Here is a 17,028-nt window from a genome sequence, read left to right as displayed (position 1 = left end):
TCTGAGTAGACTACAAAACCACCATGTCCTGAAGGCAAAGCCAGCACTGGTGCGGTGGTAAGCTTCTTCTTTAAAATTTGGAAACTCTCATCGCACTTATCTGTCCATTCGAACTTGATTCCTTTCCTCAGGAGCCTGGTCATGGGCATAGCAATCCGTGAAAAGTCCTGAATGAATCTTCTATAATAGCCTGCTAATCCTAGAAAACTCATGATATCGCTGATATTCTTCGGTTGACCCCAATTTAATACAGCTTCAACTTTAGCCGGGTCCACAGCGACTCCATCTCGCGATATGACATGACCCAAGAACATGACCTTCTCGAGCCAGAATTCGCACTTGGAGAATTTGGCGAACAACTGGTGTTCCTTGAGAGTCCCCAATACGATCCTCAAATGTTCACGATGTTGTTCTATACTTTCAGAGTATATAAGTATATCATCAATAAAAACAATCACAAAAGTATCCAAGTACGCTCTGAATACCCTATTCATCAAATCCATGAATGCGGCTGGAGCATTTGTCAGTCCGAATGGCATAACTACAAACTCGTAGTGATCGTACCTTGTTCTAAAGGCTGTCTTAGGAATATCCTCGTCCTTGATCCGAAGTTGGTGATACCCAGATCTAAGATCTATTTTTTAAAACACCTTAGCCCTTTGCAATTGGTCGAACAAGTCTTCAATGCGAGGTAGGAGATACTTATTTTTGACTGTTGCTTGATTCAACATCCGATAGTCTATACACAACCTCATAGAACCATCTTTCTTCTTTACAAAAAGAACTGGTGCTCCCCATGGTGACACGCTCGGTCTAATGAAATCTTGCTCCATCAACTCCTGGAGTTGTTTCTTCAGCTCCTCCAACTCTACGGGGGCCATACGATAAGGCGCTTTCGAGATCGGTGCCGTCCCAGGCACCAACTCGATATGAAAATCCACCTCACGCTGTGGAGGTAGTCCAGGCAACTCATCCGGAAACACTTCCGGGAATTCACGAACCACTTCAAGTTCTTCTAATGGTGTGACTTTCGACTCGCAGGAGAATACATTTACTAGGAATGCTCGGCACCCCTGTCGCATATACTTCTGAACCTTTAATATCGATACAATTCGGCCCTTCACTGTAGGTCTAGAGAGTCGAAACTCAACCTTTGGCAATCCTGGTCGGGACAAAACCACTTTCCCTTGGCGATAGAGAACGTTGGCATAATGTTCATATAACCAATCCATCCCCAATATGACATCATACTCAGTCATATCGAGCAAGATTAGGTCAGCAGGTAAGTTCTGCCCTTCAAGTACAATTATGACATCAGGGATGTAGTTTACACATATCGAATTATATCCTATCGGATTGTACACATATAGTTCATGTTTCAGAGATTCAGTACGTGCACCAAGTAATTTTGCAAATTCTACGGATATGAACGAATGTGTAGCACCACAGTCAAATAGAACAAGTGCAGCACAGCCATTTACAAATACCGTACCTTGTACCAGATTTCCTTTCTCCAACTCCTCCGCAGTTGTGGCATATACTCGTTCAGGCACCCTCTTCTGTGCATTTTGTTGTGGTGTTTGTTGCAGTTGAGATGGTTGATGTTGCTGCCCTCTTCCGGCATTATGTTTCTGCATATCCGCCATCTTCTTGTGGCACTGACGGGCATAATGACCCATCTTTCCACAGTAGAGACATGCTCCGGTGTCTCTAGGGCAAGGTTGTCCGTAGTGGGACCGGTTGCACTTCTGGCACACCCGATTTTGTCCTTGTTGCTGCGGAGGATGATTTCCACCATTGTACTTTTGCTTCTTGTAAGGTGGCTGGTACTTCTTGCCACCGTGGTGCTGCGGCGGACCGGCTCCCCGTTTTCTCGGTGTGTCCTTTTGACTCTTCCTTGATCGCTCCCATTCTTCATTCAACATAGTAGCCACTTCAATGGCTTGTGCGAGAGTCGACGGAAGATTTATCATCACTCGTGGTCGTAATCCGTCCTTGAGTCCGCGCACATACCTAGTTGCTCTGGCTTTATCATTCGCGAACAAATTTGGGCAATAATGCTCCAAGGTCCGAAATTTGGTAGTGTATTCCACCAAATTCATGTTTCCTTGAGTAAGCTCCAAGAACTCCTGATGCTTCTGATCACGAGTGTACTGGGGAAAATATGTCTCTAAAAATGTCTGCTTGAAATCTTCCCATGGAATAGTATCCACTCCAGCAAAGTGGATGGTTCGGGTTGTGTCCCACCATTTCTGTGCATCTTCCGTCAAGCGGTAGGTGCCGAAGTCCGTTTGCTTATCCTCGGGAACAGACAGAACCCGAAAAGCTCGTTCTGTTTCTGCAATCCAACTCTCGGCTAGTTCAGGATCAGCCTTGCCTGAGAAGGTAGGCGGGTTCAACTTCAAGAACTTCTCATACGTGATTGTGCTCGTATTATTCCTTTCGCTTATGGCTGCGGCTAACTCCGCCTGGTGTCGCATTTGAGTGTCCATGGTTTGAGCCAGGTTACCGAGAGTTTCCATCACGAAACCCCTTTGGTCCTGCCATTCGTTTGCCGTGCTCGAACTAGTTTGGGATCGACGGTACATCTAATAACCATTTCAATACACACAGTTTTACTATCTTTGCATTATAGTGTTTCAAAAATCATTACAGGTATATATTTATACTTATATAGGAGAAACAATGTAATTATCATGACTACTAAAGTGAAATAAATAAAATATACTCACAGAGCGATCTCAGGATGTGGCATGACCGTGAACTTTGATTTATTGTTCCCAGGCTTTGATACCATAACTGTAACGCCCCAAAATTTAACCCAAATTTTTTTAAGGATTTTTTTTTTAAAGCGGAAACAACTAATAATTCCCGGGTTAAGCATTTCAGAACGATACAGGAAGGTAAAAGAAAACCACACCATTTATTTTCACTTCAATAATAATAAAATCCAACATCAGAGTTTTCACATTGTGAGTCTCAAAACAAAAATCTCAATCTGAAAGAAAGCAGAACCGCCAGGGAACAAATAGATCAAGTCTTGGTCAGCGCCTCATCCCGCATCTCTCATAGAACTACTCTTCTCCTGAAAATAATAGAAATTATAGGAATTAGACTACCACGTCTAAGTAGGAAAACTGTAATTATTCTTGCAAGTAGATCATGTGTCAGGTGTGATGTGGGTGTCGTGTTTAAATTTTAGTCTAAACATAAACATATAAGGAATTCGATGCAATAGCAATAATAGACATATATCTGAATAGAAAGGGTAGATTATGTAACAGTGATACTTAAGCACAAAAAGCATTTTATGCAACTTCAATAATTAAGCAAGTAAGGTATTATGCAATTAAGTCAGAACTTACACTAACATGAATAACATCTATATAACATCCATAATATGAATTCAATTAGCTAATATATGCACAGTTTAGGATGCCGTTTCATCATAAGCACTGAATATAAAGCATGTTGAAAGAATATGCAAATGTCTCTTTAATAATTCCAACACAGTGATACCTAATTGTTCTAGCTGATGTTTATCTTTTCTTATCCCACGGGTACACGCGGGCCAAGGCAACCATCTCAGAAGAAAACGTTCGGGGGTATATTATTCAAGGGTATTTTATTAACCCGAACATTCTAACTGAGACTGAAATCCCAAGGGAGCGGCCAGTGACCGAGAGAAACTCCCAAAGGCCAAAACCAAAACAGGATGCATCCCTAACTTCTGCAGAAGAACATGGAACTACCACCTAGGACACATTTGGTAGTCCGGGTCCCCCGACTCCGAGGACTAGGGACCAACGAGTCACTTTAGCTCGAAACTAAAAATTATGTCCCCGGAGTTTTGTACCACTTACCCTCTCCAAGGTAAGCCCGAATCTGAGTGAGTAAATCTTTTCATTTAGTTAACCTCTCAGGGTGTAGGGCATTTTTCCCCAAACCCCGCTACTACCACAGTAGTAGATTCCCAACCTTAGTCATTTTAGGCAGCAAGAGAAGGTCGGCGGCGTCGCTCACCGGCAACCGCGGATACGAGAGGCGAGAGGTGGTCGGCGACGTCGCTCGCCGAAAACCACGGCCACGGAAAGCGAGAGGAGGGCGGTGGGGAACACAAAGAGGAGAGAGAGAATGGGTGAGGGCATTAGCCCCTCGCCCAAGGCACCCGTGCCTTTTTACAAGGCACGGGCTTCTCGATTCTTCGAGAAGCCCTATTCGGGCGAGGGCTCGGATCTGAGTCATGCCCAGTCTCAGATCCCGGTCCGACTCGAGCTCGGATCCGAGCCAGCTGAGGGCGCGGATCCGGGGCAGCCGGGGGGCTTGGATCCGAGGCAACTGGGGCTTGGATCCGAGCCAGATGGCTAGCCGAGGCACGTGTCCGTCACGCACCTAGCGCGTGTCTGACACGTGTCAACGTCATCATCATTTTTTTTTTTTGGACTTTACAATCCTCTTGCAGTTGCTTTATGAATAAGCTGCATTTCATATTTTCTGCATCCATGTAAAGTTATTTTTCGTTTGTAATGTAAATTTTAGAGTAAAATTTCTTAATTCTTTATCTAGGTGAACCAATTTCCATTCTAGATGGAATACTTATTGCTGTTAAAGATGAGATAGATTGCACACCATATCCAACTACAGGTACATTTTCAATTTCAAATGGGTTCTTTTGTTTCTAGTAACTTACTAACTATTCTTAATAATTGATTTTGTTTTAGGAGGCACCAAATGGCTGCATAAGGTCAGACATTGCAAAGAGGATGCATTCTGTGTGAAGAACCTGAAGTCTTGTGGTGCTATAATTGTTGGAAAGACCAACATGCATGAGTTTGGTTTGGGAACTAGTGGGATAAATCCACATTATGGGTGAGAGAACTGGCTGAATTATTGGTTTTAACATCTAATTCAGGTTAATCATTTATAGTGAATTATATCTACATGTCTATTAATGCAGTGTTGTCAGAAATCCTTATGATAACAACAAGGTTTCTGGCGGCTCTTCAAGTGGATCTGCTGCAGTAGCATCTGCTGGATTATGCCCTGTTACGATAGGCGTTGATGGAGGTGGTATGTATCTTATCATTTTTTGTATAAAGAGTAGTACTTTTTTAGCCATTACCAACATCCTGATTGATAACATGTATATCACTGTAGATAGGATATTCATACAAATAATTTTTCCAGGATAATTGTTAAAGAGACTAAAGTCTATTTTCTCCAGACTTCAGTTGATCAATGTACAAGGACTTGACCAACAGTTGTTTTTGATGTAGAAGTGTTGATGTTGCCTTAAGAGAGATGGGTCATTCTCTTATAATATGATGTAAGACTAGTGCGAAAGAAGGAAAGGCATATTGTCTTCTTGTTCTTCTTCTTAGTGAGAAAGAAGAAAAGACATATTTTCTTCTTCTTGTCTATTTCTTTGGACCAAATAGCCCATTCTTCTATCCTTTCACCTTACATAATATAGCATTCATAAGGATATTTATTTTCAAAAAATTTCTCACAAGTTTAGGCTTTTTCAGTTTATTCATTGTGGGACATGAACTCTGCCTGACTTTTTGGAAGCACCCACTAAACATATTGAAAACAGTAGAATACACATGTTTTAACATTTCATCACACTCCACTTCCTTTTACTTTTCATCTTTGCAGGATCAGTTCGAATTCCAGCTGCTTTGTGTGGAGTAGTTGGCTTTAAGCCAACCTTTGGACGCCTTCCTGATTCAGGGTAAGCCACACCTCTGCTTCAGAATAGAATTTTAATGAGCCAGTTATTCTATATAAAATTAAAAAAAAAATGCAATGCTCAAATTTAAGATGTTGATCCAAATTTCAGTCTTCTTCCATTGAACTGGACGGTTGGAATGCTTGGAATCATTGCAGGCAATGTTGAAGATGCTGCCATAGTGTTTGTTCCTCTTTACTCACAATTCCTTGGAATCAGTTGCTTTTATATACATCTGGGGTTTTGCGATGCATGGAAATCTGACTCATCATATTTCAGTTATGCAGCAATCACTGGCCAGCATCCACGCAGTCCTCTAATTCATTTACCAGTATGCTTGCAGGCAAATATATCACTCAGTTATGCCTGTGGTTTCTGATATTTGGCATGATTGTGTCCAGTTGATTCACCAGTGCTTAATTTGTTTGCTGCTTAGTTTCCTAATTTATCCAATAGCTTATTAACTATAACATAGGAATGAAGAGCACAAAAACAGGCTCTATCAACTGTTAGCCCTTTTTGTGAGCACAAATCTTGATAAATAAAAAATGGAATGGATCTTTTGAATGCATGTTCCTTGTAGCATTTCAAAGTCATTTTAAATCCCTGCCATAAACAATGGTCAACAATATTAGATGGGCCTTGGTTGATGTGTACCGGGCAAGATGAAGTTCATGTCCTCATTCCAGTATTACATACCAATATGCACAAGTCTTTTTTTACCCAACACTATAGCACACTGCAGGTAATCATGGTATGGGTTCTTTCAATGGCCTACTAATGGGACAACCTATTACTTAGTTCTGAATCCACTAATATCCCCATTGCTTATTCAATAAGCTTATGTCTGACTCAGTCAACACAGCCCCACCTGATTAGGATTATCACCAACACAATGGTGGCCAGTTTTATAGATATAACTGCTCACGCAGAATATTTATCAAGTACAGGTGTTTCTTAATATACATGAAATATCTCATTGAGGTCACCACAACCTATGTCGTTATTGTGCTAGTACGCAGCTAGGTCAACCTACAAAGACAGGTAGATGAAAGGCAAATGGCCCTCTTCTCCCTGTTCCTGCACTAGAAAGCAAGAGCAAATACAACTGTTCATAGAACATATTGTCACAACTTAAGAATTGAAAAATGTGCACATAATATCAAATGATAGTGAGAGATTAATTAAATTAAAAAGTCACTCATGAAAGTTGCATTGATCCACGCATCCACTTTGGTTTATGTAACATGCAAATTGTGATTGCCTGAAGTTACATTGGTTTATATTGCAATCTTGTAAAAAAAAATGGTGAATTGTGTGTTAAAACCCTCTTGAAGTTATGTCTGATTTGATGTATGCTTATTTCCGTACTGTTGAATTTTGAGAGGGTCTCATACGAGAACTTCGGTTCTTATCTTGTTTTTAAAAAACCTTTTTCAGATACTGAGGCTCAATCTTAGCTGAGTAAAGTAATGGAGGGACCGAGTTGGAAGAAGGAGCGACGGTTTATGATTTGGTGGCCTGGATTCTAACCACCGTAGGAGTTGAATGTTTTGAAACTTATTGAACTTAAAATTTGGTCTATTAAGTTAATTATATTTAATTTGAATTTAGTGGATTGAATAAATCTACGTTTGGAATGGATGATGGTTTGCTAGATATAAAATCTGTAATGTGCCTCAGATCCATGGATTATCTTTCTGCAATGATTTAAAAACATTTATTCATTTCAAAAAAAGAAATTCTGTATTTTTTTAGGGTTAGCTTGGGGTCGTTACACTATATATATGAGGGTCTCTCCCTTCTTTTGTTTAATACTTCTCTTAGGTATTTATATTTAATAAAATTAGTATTTTTACATAGTACTCTTGTGTGCCCTTAGTGACCTATGTGCTTTGCCCTTAGTGGTGTAACGACCTCAACTTGTACCCGTTAAAAAGTGGTAATTTTTTTTTAAAACAATTGCGGAAATATTCCCAGAGACCCGAGGCCTTTACAGTTATAATACATCCACAACCACAAGGGATCTTATACTACCATCATCCAAACCAAACCAACTTTATTAATTGAATTCATATAGTTTGAAGACATAAGCAAATGAATATAAATAAAGTAAAAGAAGGAGCCACGTTGTCCCAAGATAAGTCAGTCAAGTAGTTGCGTAGCCCTCGTAGTTTCTTGCAAAAACAAGTTTCTTCACTGAGCCTTAGAGACTTTCTTTCACTGAGCCTTAGAGACTGTGAAAAACACAAAAGTAGGGGTGTCAGAATCAAAAATCTTGCGTACAGATCCCTCTAATGAATCAAATAAGTAAAAGAATACAAATAAGATTCATGCAACATTTTAGAGGGATGCAATTATGACATATTGATAATCAAATTAATCATTCAAGCAATAGGGCACAATTGATAAGCAAGAGAGAACAATTATTAAACAACATGGTACATCAATTAAGTATTAGAGAACATCAATTAAGCAGTAAAGACATTTATCATGCAATAGGAAGCAAATATCACACAATTACCAATACATTACAAGGGAACAAGTAAATATGAATGATCTAATACATAACAGGAATATGCATAATTTCAGTGCACATGCATGAATAAATTATTATCTTTTATCAGTTTTTTTTATATGCAGGTCTCTATTAAATGCATACAAACTTTAGTTCTTCTTTTTATTAATCTTGCTCGCGGATACTCAAAACGGGTAAACAATTCCCGAAGTCAAGTTAGGTCTCCAGTTGTAGCTTAACATACAATTTGTATTTTATTACTGGGTTTCACACTTAGCCCTCGATCGATATCAGGAATCAACACCATCCATCGGAACATTAGGAAACAACATTCAATGTCGGGATACTATGAAAATCAACAACCATAATATCATTTTCTTGGTATACCAAAACAACAGTTGTGTCTACACACCACCCCCAGGCAAAGTGGCGAAATCTCTCTAAAACCGTGGTCGGGAGGTGAACCTTAATATCGGGTTCAGGGGCACAACGCATACAGAGTTTTAGTATCTTCACGGTTCCCTAAAACTGCAAAGTCCAGGATTCCCATACTAAAGAAGGAACATCGAAGAAGCATAGATTATACTGTTCTCTTTCATCTTGTTATTAATTCAACTTCTTTATTTTGCAAATCAACATACAAAATTAATAACATTGGTTCACAAATCAACATGCGAAGCTCATCACGGGACCATAGCCCGTGGTAACATGGAACAGTGCAATTAGAATAATAACATCAAGTTTGATTTTTGCCATGCATAAACAACTAAATAAGGAGCAACACATGCTCAAGGCTCACACAGCCCACGATGATCCACTTTTGATCATCGATGCATCCATATGCAAAAATCATGAATGACATGCCACTTATGCATTCATTTCACATACTTTACAATGCACATTCACATATGCTAATTTAGAGATATGCATAAGCAATTATATTCATATGCATGTGTCCACGTAACCATGCCAATTGCATACTTCTATAGTCTAACACGAATAGCCAGAGTTCTATAAATTAACATGCTAAACTAAATTTCATTAGCGCCGTACATGTATAAGAAATATGCATGAACAAAAGATTCAATTATGTAGAAATTTACCTATCATTTAGTCAAAGTCTGGACAATTAATGACAAGAAGAGTAGCATTCATTTTTCATTTCTTTAACAAAACTTTTTTTAAACATACAACTCAGCTGACCCAGTCGACTGGGTCTGGTACACTGACAGACCCACCCAGTCTCAAGCCCCCTGCCCAGCCAACCCAGTCTGCTAGGGCTGACCTGGCCAAAATAGCCCAACCGACAGTGGGTCGGCTAGGTCCTGAATTGCTTAACATAAAGAAACAGAAAAAAAAAAGAAACTTCTGATTAAAAAAATGTTTTCCTGTTGTTGTTGTTTTGAGTTTTTTTTTTTTAAATACCATGCAGACTGGGCCTGGCAGAGGTCTGTCAAGCCTGCACCAGTCCAACCGAGTGGTTGGACTGGGCCTAACAGCCAAGGCTTGCCCAGCCGAGACTCTGCTGGGCTGCCCAGCTGCAGCACACACGATGCAAAAACATATATATATATTTTTTTACAACATGCCCCACCAACAAAAGGTTGGGCTAACACAAGAGGCCAAGGCCTGACAGGCCAGCCGAACTCAGTTCAGCTGGGCTGCCAGTCGGCTGGGTTTTTTAAAACCCTACACTACCCTGCACAAGCTGAACCTGTGCGGGTCTACCAGGGCATGACATGCCTGCCGAGTCATACTCGGCTGGGCTGCCAGCCAGCCCAGTAATAATGCAAATACATGAGCAAAAACTTTTAATGTGAAGGAAATAAATCTGTTCTATTTCGAACATACATGCATAACAATTTCATGTGGCCAATGATCATGTAACTTTAGGCTTTATGCTCAAATATGCATGTGAATACCTATTTCTAGTCATGCATTAGCAGATCCACCATCAAGAACCTACTTATATTGATTTTGCATTCAGGATTTCACATGGATCCAAAAGAGCAGACTAAACAATACATTGTTTCTAATATAAATCAAGAAACACGATTTATGTTTTAATCATGGAAATAAACTTACCCATAAATTATTTTAAAGCAATAGCACACTAGATCGACTGCTCATCAAATATATATATATATATATATATATACTTATACGTATTTCCTTGTATTCTAAAATAAATTTTGAAAAAAGGAAATTACATTAATTTCAACCATGAATCTTAGAGTAAATATTCAGATTTACTCTTTTCTCATTTGTTTTCACTAAAATCTTGCATGGAATACAAATCCATGCTCTTTTTCTCATTCGAAATAAGAGAAAGACCCGTACCATAACCATAGATTGAAAAAAAACTAAGAAATTGTGGGATGGCTGAAGGCAAAGAGAGCTCCCACTATGCTCTTCTTCTTCTTCCTCCTTCCCTTCTCTTTCTCTCTCTTTCTTTTTTCAAAGTTTCTATTTTTAAAAAGTCTTTCTTATTTTTGTAACTCTTTTAAATCTCTTATCTCTCAACAATTCAAGGACTCTCTCAAGGAGTCCAATAAGTTAACAAAAAGTGAAATTTGAAATTAATTAAAATTTATTACTTAATTAATTAGTTATTAATTATTTATTAATAATTAAATATCTAGAAACTTCCAGAGGGTACCTTATCCCTCTGGGAGTCTTTTTAACTCTAAATAACCTCAATTTAAATATAAAAGTTGAATTAAAAGCTGGATTTTCGTTAGACATGGGTTTGGATATGGATATGGATCCAAGATCCAAATCTATATCCAAAATCCAATTGGGTCATGGGCTGGATCAAATCCAGATTAATATGGGTCTTGGACAGATTCCATATCCATATTAATTTGGATCATAAGCATTGGATCCAGTCTGATCCACATCCGAACCCGGCCCATCGAGGCGGTCCTTTTTTAAACAAATACGATTTTCGGGTCAACCGTAACCCGAATTTAGAAAAGTAAAATATCTTGATGCTCAGAATTTTGAGACGCATCCAACGATATATAACTCGAATGTCGCTTCTGAATTTCACTTGAATTTAAAGGTTGAAAATAAAACTTTTTCTCATGTTTTAAGTGGCTCATTTAGGCCTTGTCGATGAGACCTGGGTCAAGCCCAGACTTAAAAGCATCAGCCTAAAATCGAAAATCTACTGATTTTTTCCCTATACTTAGCCAAATTTTTGAAAAATCTCAAAATGACTGTGTGAAAAATACACGATATTACAAGTGGCTCTTGTGCTATTAATTTGCCCTCAGTGGCTTGTGTACTTTGCCCATTGTGGCCTTTGTATTTTTGTGCTCTTTGATTCCATTACAAGTCACCAATAATCAACTGCTAAGAAGAAGTTTCACCAATTAATTTTACACTGCTGATATAGATCTGCATGGAATTGCCAAAGGTAATAATGAATTTTGAGTAGCGTTATTCAAAATGACATTTTAAATTGTATTGATTTAATATACTTTATTCGTCATGACACTTCACATTTGTTTGTATCTGCTTTGTTTATTTTAATATGTTTGGCAGATTGAAATCATTGCTTCATTTTTCAAATAAATGAGAATATTATGGAGAATTCAATACCTCAGTTATTTCCCATTTATTTTGCTCTAATTCCTTCACCACTTGAATCTTGTACCATGTGAAATAATAAAGCCTTTTTCTGATGATCAGCATTTTTTTTGTGTAAGATTTATTTGACTTTTTACCATGTAAGATTATAAAGCTATTTCCAGTGACCAGCAATGTATAAGGTTTATTTGATTCTAATGATTCCAGTGGGACCAAAATTGTATTAGTTGGTGCTTTTGTTTTTTTTTGCCCTGTGAAACATAAATGGTGTTGGAATGTCTCATCTTGTGAGGTTTTTCAAAATTCTAATGATTCTTATGTGCTTTTATCAAATTGACTTCTACTGATAAGTTTCTCCATTACGATCTTTCCAGCCAGGGTTGAACTTTCCTCTTCTGCATCATACCGACTCTATTTCTAATATAATACTGGCAAAATATCCTGAGGTTTGTTACAAGTACCAAAACTCTTCAACAAACAACAACAACAACTACGCCTTCATCCCAAAACAATTGGGGTCAGCGATATGAACCAAAAAAGAAATTCATTTTGGGTCTTCCACATGAATCCTTTTCCTCCAATCATTTCTATCCAACGCCATGTCCAACCAAAACTCTTGTGTCCAGAATTTATTTTTAGTTTTCACAGTATGAACTGTGCATGGAGATTAAATCAGTTTTTTCATTAATCTGAGGTTTGAATGTCGATTTTCATTTTTTTCAATTTTGCTTTAATTGATAGTGGTTCAATGATTGCAATGATGATATACGATGTTGCTGTGATCATGCTCTCAATCAGCTCTGCAAGACATTTGGATGGCAGGTATTTCTAGTGTATGCTCATTGCATGTTTTAGTATGCCTTTTTGGCATTGCATGACTTGAATTTATGAATCGACAGTGCTCCATCTTTTTATTACTAACAGGATGACATGGATTTGCTGCAAATTATTTCCAGTAGCATAAAGAATGCAACTTTGCCACTACTTTTCTTTTTTTCTTTTTTCCACTAATGTTGATTATATTTCTAATAAGATCATTCTGTTATTTCTGTGAAAGACCATAGAAGTGACTTTGCCAGAAATAGAAGAGATGCGCCTGGCTCATTATTTAACAATTGGCTCTGAGTGCCACACATCATTTGGTCCTGTTATTGAGAAAATGTATGCTGGATATGCTAAATTTTGTATTCATTAGAATGAGTGCTTTACTTTGTTTCAGAAAACTAATCATTGAAGTTATTGGACTTTAAATGCATTAGGGATGTTGAAGAATTAGGATGGGAATGTAGGGTAGCAACAAGGGTCTATGGTTGCTTCACTTCCAAAGAGTATCTAAATGCTCAAAGACTTAGGTACAATTCATGCTATTGACTCTGTATGTTATCTTCTACTAAATTTGTCAGTGTCTGTTTGGCAAGTTTATCTTGGCGGTATATGGCTTGTCTATAGAACTAAATATGTTTTTTAGTAGTGATCAGATGGCTTTTGGCTCTAAAGTTTAGGGCATATTTTGCAAGTGCCATTTTTTTGGATAAACTACTTGATTCTTTGTAGGTTCACATTTGTTGATATCAATGCCTGCTTATTTTAAGGATCTTGTCGAGCAATCTCACACTTTGCAATATTTTGTCTGATCATTTTTTTGTTTGAAAATAAATTCAAAATATTGTTCAACCACAGATCATTATATTTGAGCAATTTTATTTCTAATTTTAGGTGTTTAAGTGTCAAAACTTTTTCATCATTCCTCTTGTTTACATACCTGTTAATTGAATTTTAGATGTCAACAATGAATGATAAAATAAATAGTTGGGTGCATTATGAATGAAAATCAAATATGTTGAGATGCATCCATTTTTGTGATAAGCCATCATAATGACTACAAGTCTACAAGTAAGTCCGACAGCATAATATCAAAATGCTGCATAATTAATTAGAAAATCAGATTTGACTTGATACTCCCAAACTCATAATTCATAAATATGTTTACTTGGCCTTCTTTAAATATGTCAATAAAGATTTTTAAATGAGCAAACATTGAGGTCACAGGATAAAGAAAATCCTAAAGTTAAATCTTATTTCATGCATGTGGCTGCACACCAAACTGAGAGGAAAGATTTCCTGATATTGTCCTTAGGGTCACCCAAATCAATTTTTTCTCAAGAAACGTAATAGTTTTAGGAATATAGAGTTATCAATTTTAGGATCATAACATCTAAATCCTTTCTCATTTTCAGCATAACTAAGAAAAACATAGGGAATGGCTTTGGAAGAAAGTTTCTCTTTTTTCTCAACAAAAAAAGGCATTTGCAACAAAATTTTCTTAGTTTTTCATCATCTTGACATACTTTAAAAAAGTGTTTGGACAGAGGATATATTTTTAAGGATAAACAAGCATCCTATTGATAAGATACATAATTGTAAGAGTGCTTTGAGCCCAAAAAAAAAATCTTTGGAACATTATTATAGATCATGAGTCCTAGTAAATTTTATAATGCGCCTATCTTTTCTTTCAGCCCAACTATTTTGTAGTGGAGTATGTGGATGACCTTTGGTGAGCAATTCCATTTCAGTTGAGAGAGATTTTAAACTCGTTTGAAATATATTTTTCCCTTAAATTGGTGCGAAGAATAGAAATATTTGAACTAAACCGATTTTTCGCTAAGTTGTGGAAGTTTTTTGTAACGACCCCAACTAACCCTCAAAAAATAGTGGAATTTTTTTTTAAACATTTGCGAAAAAACTCCCAAGGACCTGGGGGACATCACAGATTTAATATAACCAAACCACAAACCATTTCATGTATTGAATCAACTTGAAATAATAAATTGAACTTTATTAATTAATCAGTAAGTCGAGAAGTCCAAAAATATAAAATCGACTATATAAAAAATCATGTGCTCTAGTTAGAACCCAAACACCCAATCATAAGTCTTGCATCCTCTAGCTAGTCAGTCCTAGACATCACTGAGCACCTCTTCCTGTAAAATAGTTTTAAGAAAACAGGTAAGAACCGAAGTCCTCTAAAATCCAACAGTAATGGAACTAGCATAAATTTTAGAGAAAAATACAATAACTTACCACAAATGTCTCACTATTCAAGCATCCAACCAAATATCATGCAAAAACAAACATGCAGAGATTCATGAACTAATGCTAAATAGTAAAATGTGCATGAATAACTTATTAAGTTATTTATCATAGTTGCTTTTGCATGTATGTCCCTATTAAATGCACACAAATTTAATTTTTACTTTTCCTTAAACCCGCAGATACTTAAAACTGGCACAATTCTCGAGGTTCAAGTTAGGTTCTTAGTCATAGCTTAACACAATTTGTATTTTAATTACTGGGTATCACACTTGTTCTTCGACCAATATCAGGAATCAACACCATCAATCGGAACATTAGGAATCAACACCTAATGTCGGGACATCAGGGAAATCAACATCCACTAATGCCACTTTCTTGATATACCAATAACTACAGCTGAATCAACAACACTACCCCCAGGCAAAGTAGCTGAAACTCCCTAAAATTATGGTCGAAAAGTAAACCACACATCGGGTTCTAGAGCACAATTGCACACAGACTTTTAGTATCCTCACGGTCCTCCATGACTACCATCAAAGATTCTCACACTGTGGAAGAGACATCAAGGAAGAGTATAATTACACGGTTTTGGTCTTTTTTATCAATTAAATCAACTTTAAGTTCTTTACACAAGAACCATTTTGTAAATCAACATGCAATAACAATTTTGGGCCTTGGCCTTCACAATTTAAGTGTAATTAATTTTTTTTTTGGAAAAACAATAATTTCCAGAAATTATTTTGCAATGCATAAACAATTCAATAACATTGGAGTAACACATGCTCCTGGCCTACATAGGCCCATAGCGGTTCACACATGACCACTAACATATCTTAAAAAGTGATTTATGCCAATTGCAAAGTTTCAGTGACCATAAGTGGACACAGTTTCACAATTTATGTTCACAATGCACATTCATAACACAAAAAGAATGCACATTAAGCAAGCATATACATATATATAGAGAGAGCTTGCAGACCACACTATTCATGATCAAATTTATGCATACGATCAATTAAACATGCATATAATCATGGTCATGCAAGCATCTAATTATATTCAAATTCATGTGTATGCTAAGAAAAGTGCAAATTGATCGGTTCAGGATTAGATTTATGTACCAAATTAGACAATATGTATTCCGATCAGATTCATGTATATGATTAGTTGACTGCAAATCATGCATACGATCAGCTTCATGTGCATGAATCGGCTAAACAGGAATAGGCACATAATTTCTTATCAGATTCATGTACATGGATCGGCTAAGCAGGAACATACAAGTATTAATCAAATTCATATACATGAATCGGCCATGCAGAAAATTACAAGTACCGATCAAATTCGTGTACATGATCAGATTCATGTACACGAATAGGCAGTTCAGAAAATAGAATGTATTGGTCAGATTCATGTACATGATCAAATTCATGTACATGGATCGTCCAGTTAGAAATAACATCAGCTGGTCGGATTCATGTACATGGATCGGTCAGTCATAAAATAACATCAGTTGATCAGATTCATGTACATGATCAGATTCATGTACATGGATCGGCCAGTCATAAAATAACATTAGTTGGTCAGATTCATGTACATGGATCGGCCAAACATAACATAACCACAGTTGGTCAAATATATGTACATGTATCGACCAAATAAAAAAATACCCATTGCTAGTCAGATTCATGTACATTGATCGGCCAATTAGAAAATATCTATTGCTGGTCAGATTAAAGTACATGATCAAATTCATGTACATGTATTGACCATATCAGGAAGTACACAACTACGTGTCAGATTCATGTACATGGATCGACTAAATCAAGAAACATACAACTGTTGTTGGCCAAATTCATGTACATGGATCAGCTAATTAAGAATACAAACAGTTGCTAGTCAGATTCATGTACATGATCAGATTCATATACATGGATCGACCAACACCAAATACTCAGTTGTTGGCCAGATTCATGTACATGGATCGGCCAACACCAATTACTCGGTTGCTGGCCAGATTCATGTATATATATATTTCAGATGCATGAGTAATGAAATCGATAAATCAGAGATACGCACATATATATTTATT

At 37.2% G+C, this 17,028-nt stretch overlaps 1 protein-coding gene across 1 annotated transcript; it reads left to right on the top strand.

Annotated features, from left to right (window-relative positions):
* Nucleotides 1-4,510: 4,510 nt before the first annotated feature.
* On the top strand, nt 4,511-6,110 carry LOC149848771 (fatty acid amide hydrolase-like). Its single transcript, XM_090005213.1, has 6 exons — nt 4,511-4,644; nt 4,722-4,869; nt 4,958-5,070; nt 5,659-5,734; nt 5,843-5,914; nt 6,011-6,110. Exons 2-6 carry the CDS (start codon nt 4,823-4,825, stop codon nt 6,108-6,110), a joined length of 408 nt encoding a protein of 135 aa, XP_089861339.1. The 5' UTR covers nt 4,511-4,644; nt 4,722-4,822.
* Nucleotides 6,111-17,028: the final 10,918 nt, after the last annotated feature.

This window comes from Nuphar pumila, chromosome 1, assembly GCF_984573655.1.
Source record: "Nuphar pumila chromosome 1, dmNupPumi1.hap1.1, whole genome shotgun sequence".
Taxonomy (NCBI): domain Eukaryota; kingdom Viridiplantae; phylum Streptophyta; class Magnoliopsida; order Nymphaeales; family Nymphaeaceae; genus Nuphar; species Nuphar pumila.
Note: the sequence above shows the minus strand (reverse complement) of the source record. Positions and strands in the feature narration are given on the sequence as shown.

What these genes read in the sequence shown, in the direction of transcription:
- LOC149848771 (XM_090005213.1), top strand. Translation starts at nt 4,823, where the DNA reads ATGCATGAGTTTGGTTTGGGAACTAGTGGGATAAATCCACATTATGG. An exon ending in GGGATAAATCCACATTATGG is followed by an intron (nt 4,870 to 4,957) that starts GTGAGAGAACTG and finishes CTATTAATGCAG; the next exon opens with TGTTGTCAGAAATCCTTATG. An exon ending in GATAGGCGTTGATGGAGGTG is followed by an intron (nt 5,071 to 5,658) that starts GTATGTATCTTA and finishes TCATCTTTGCAG; the next exon opens with GATCAGTTCGAATTCCAGCT.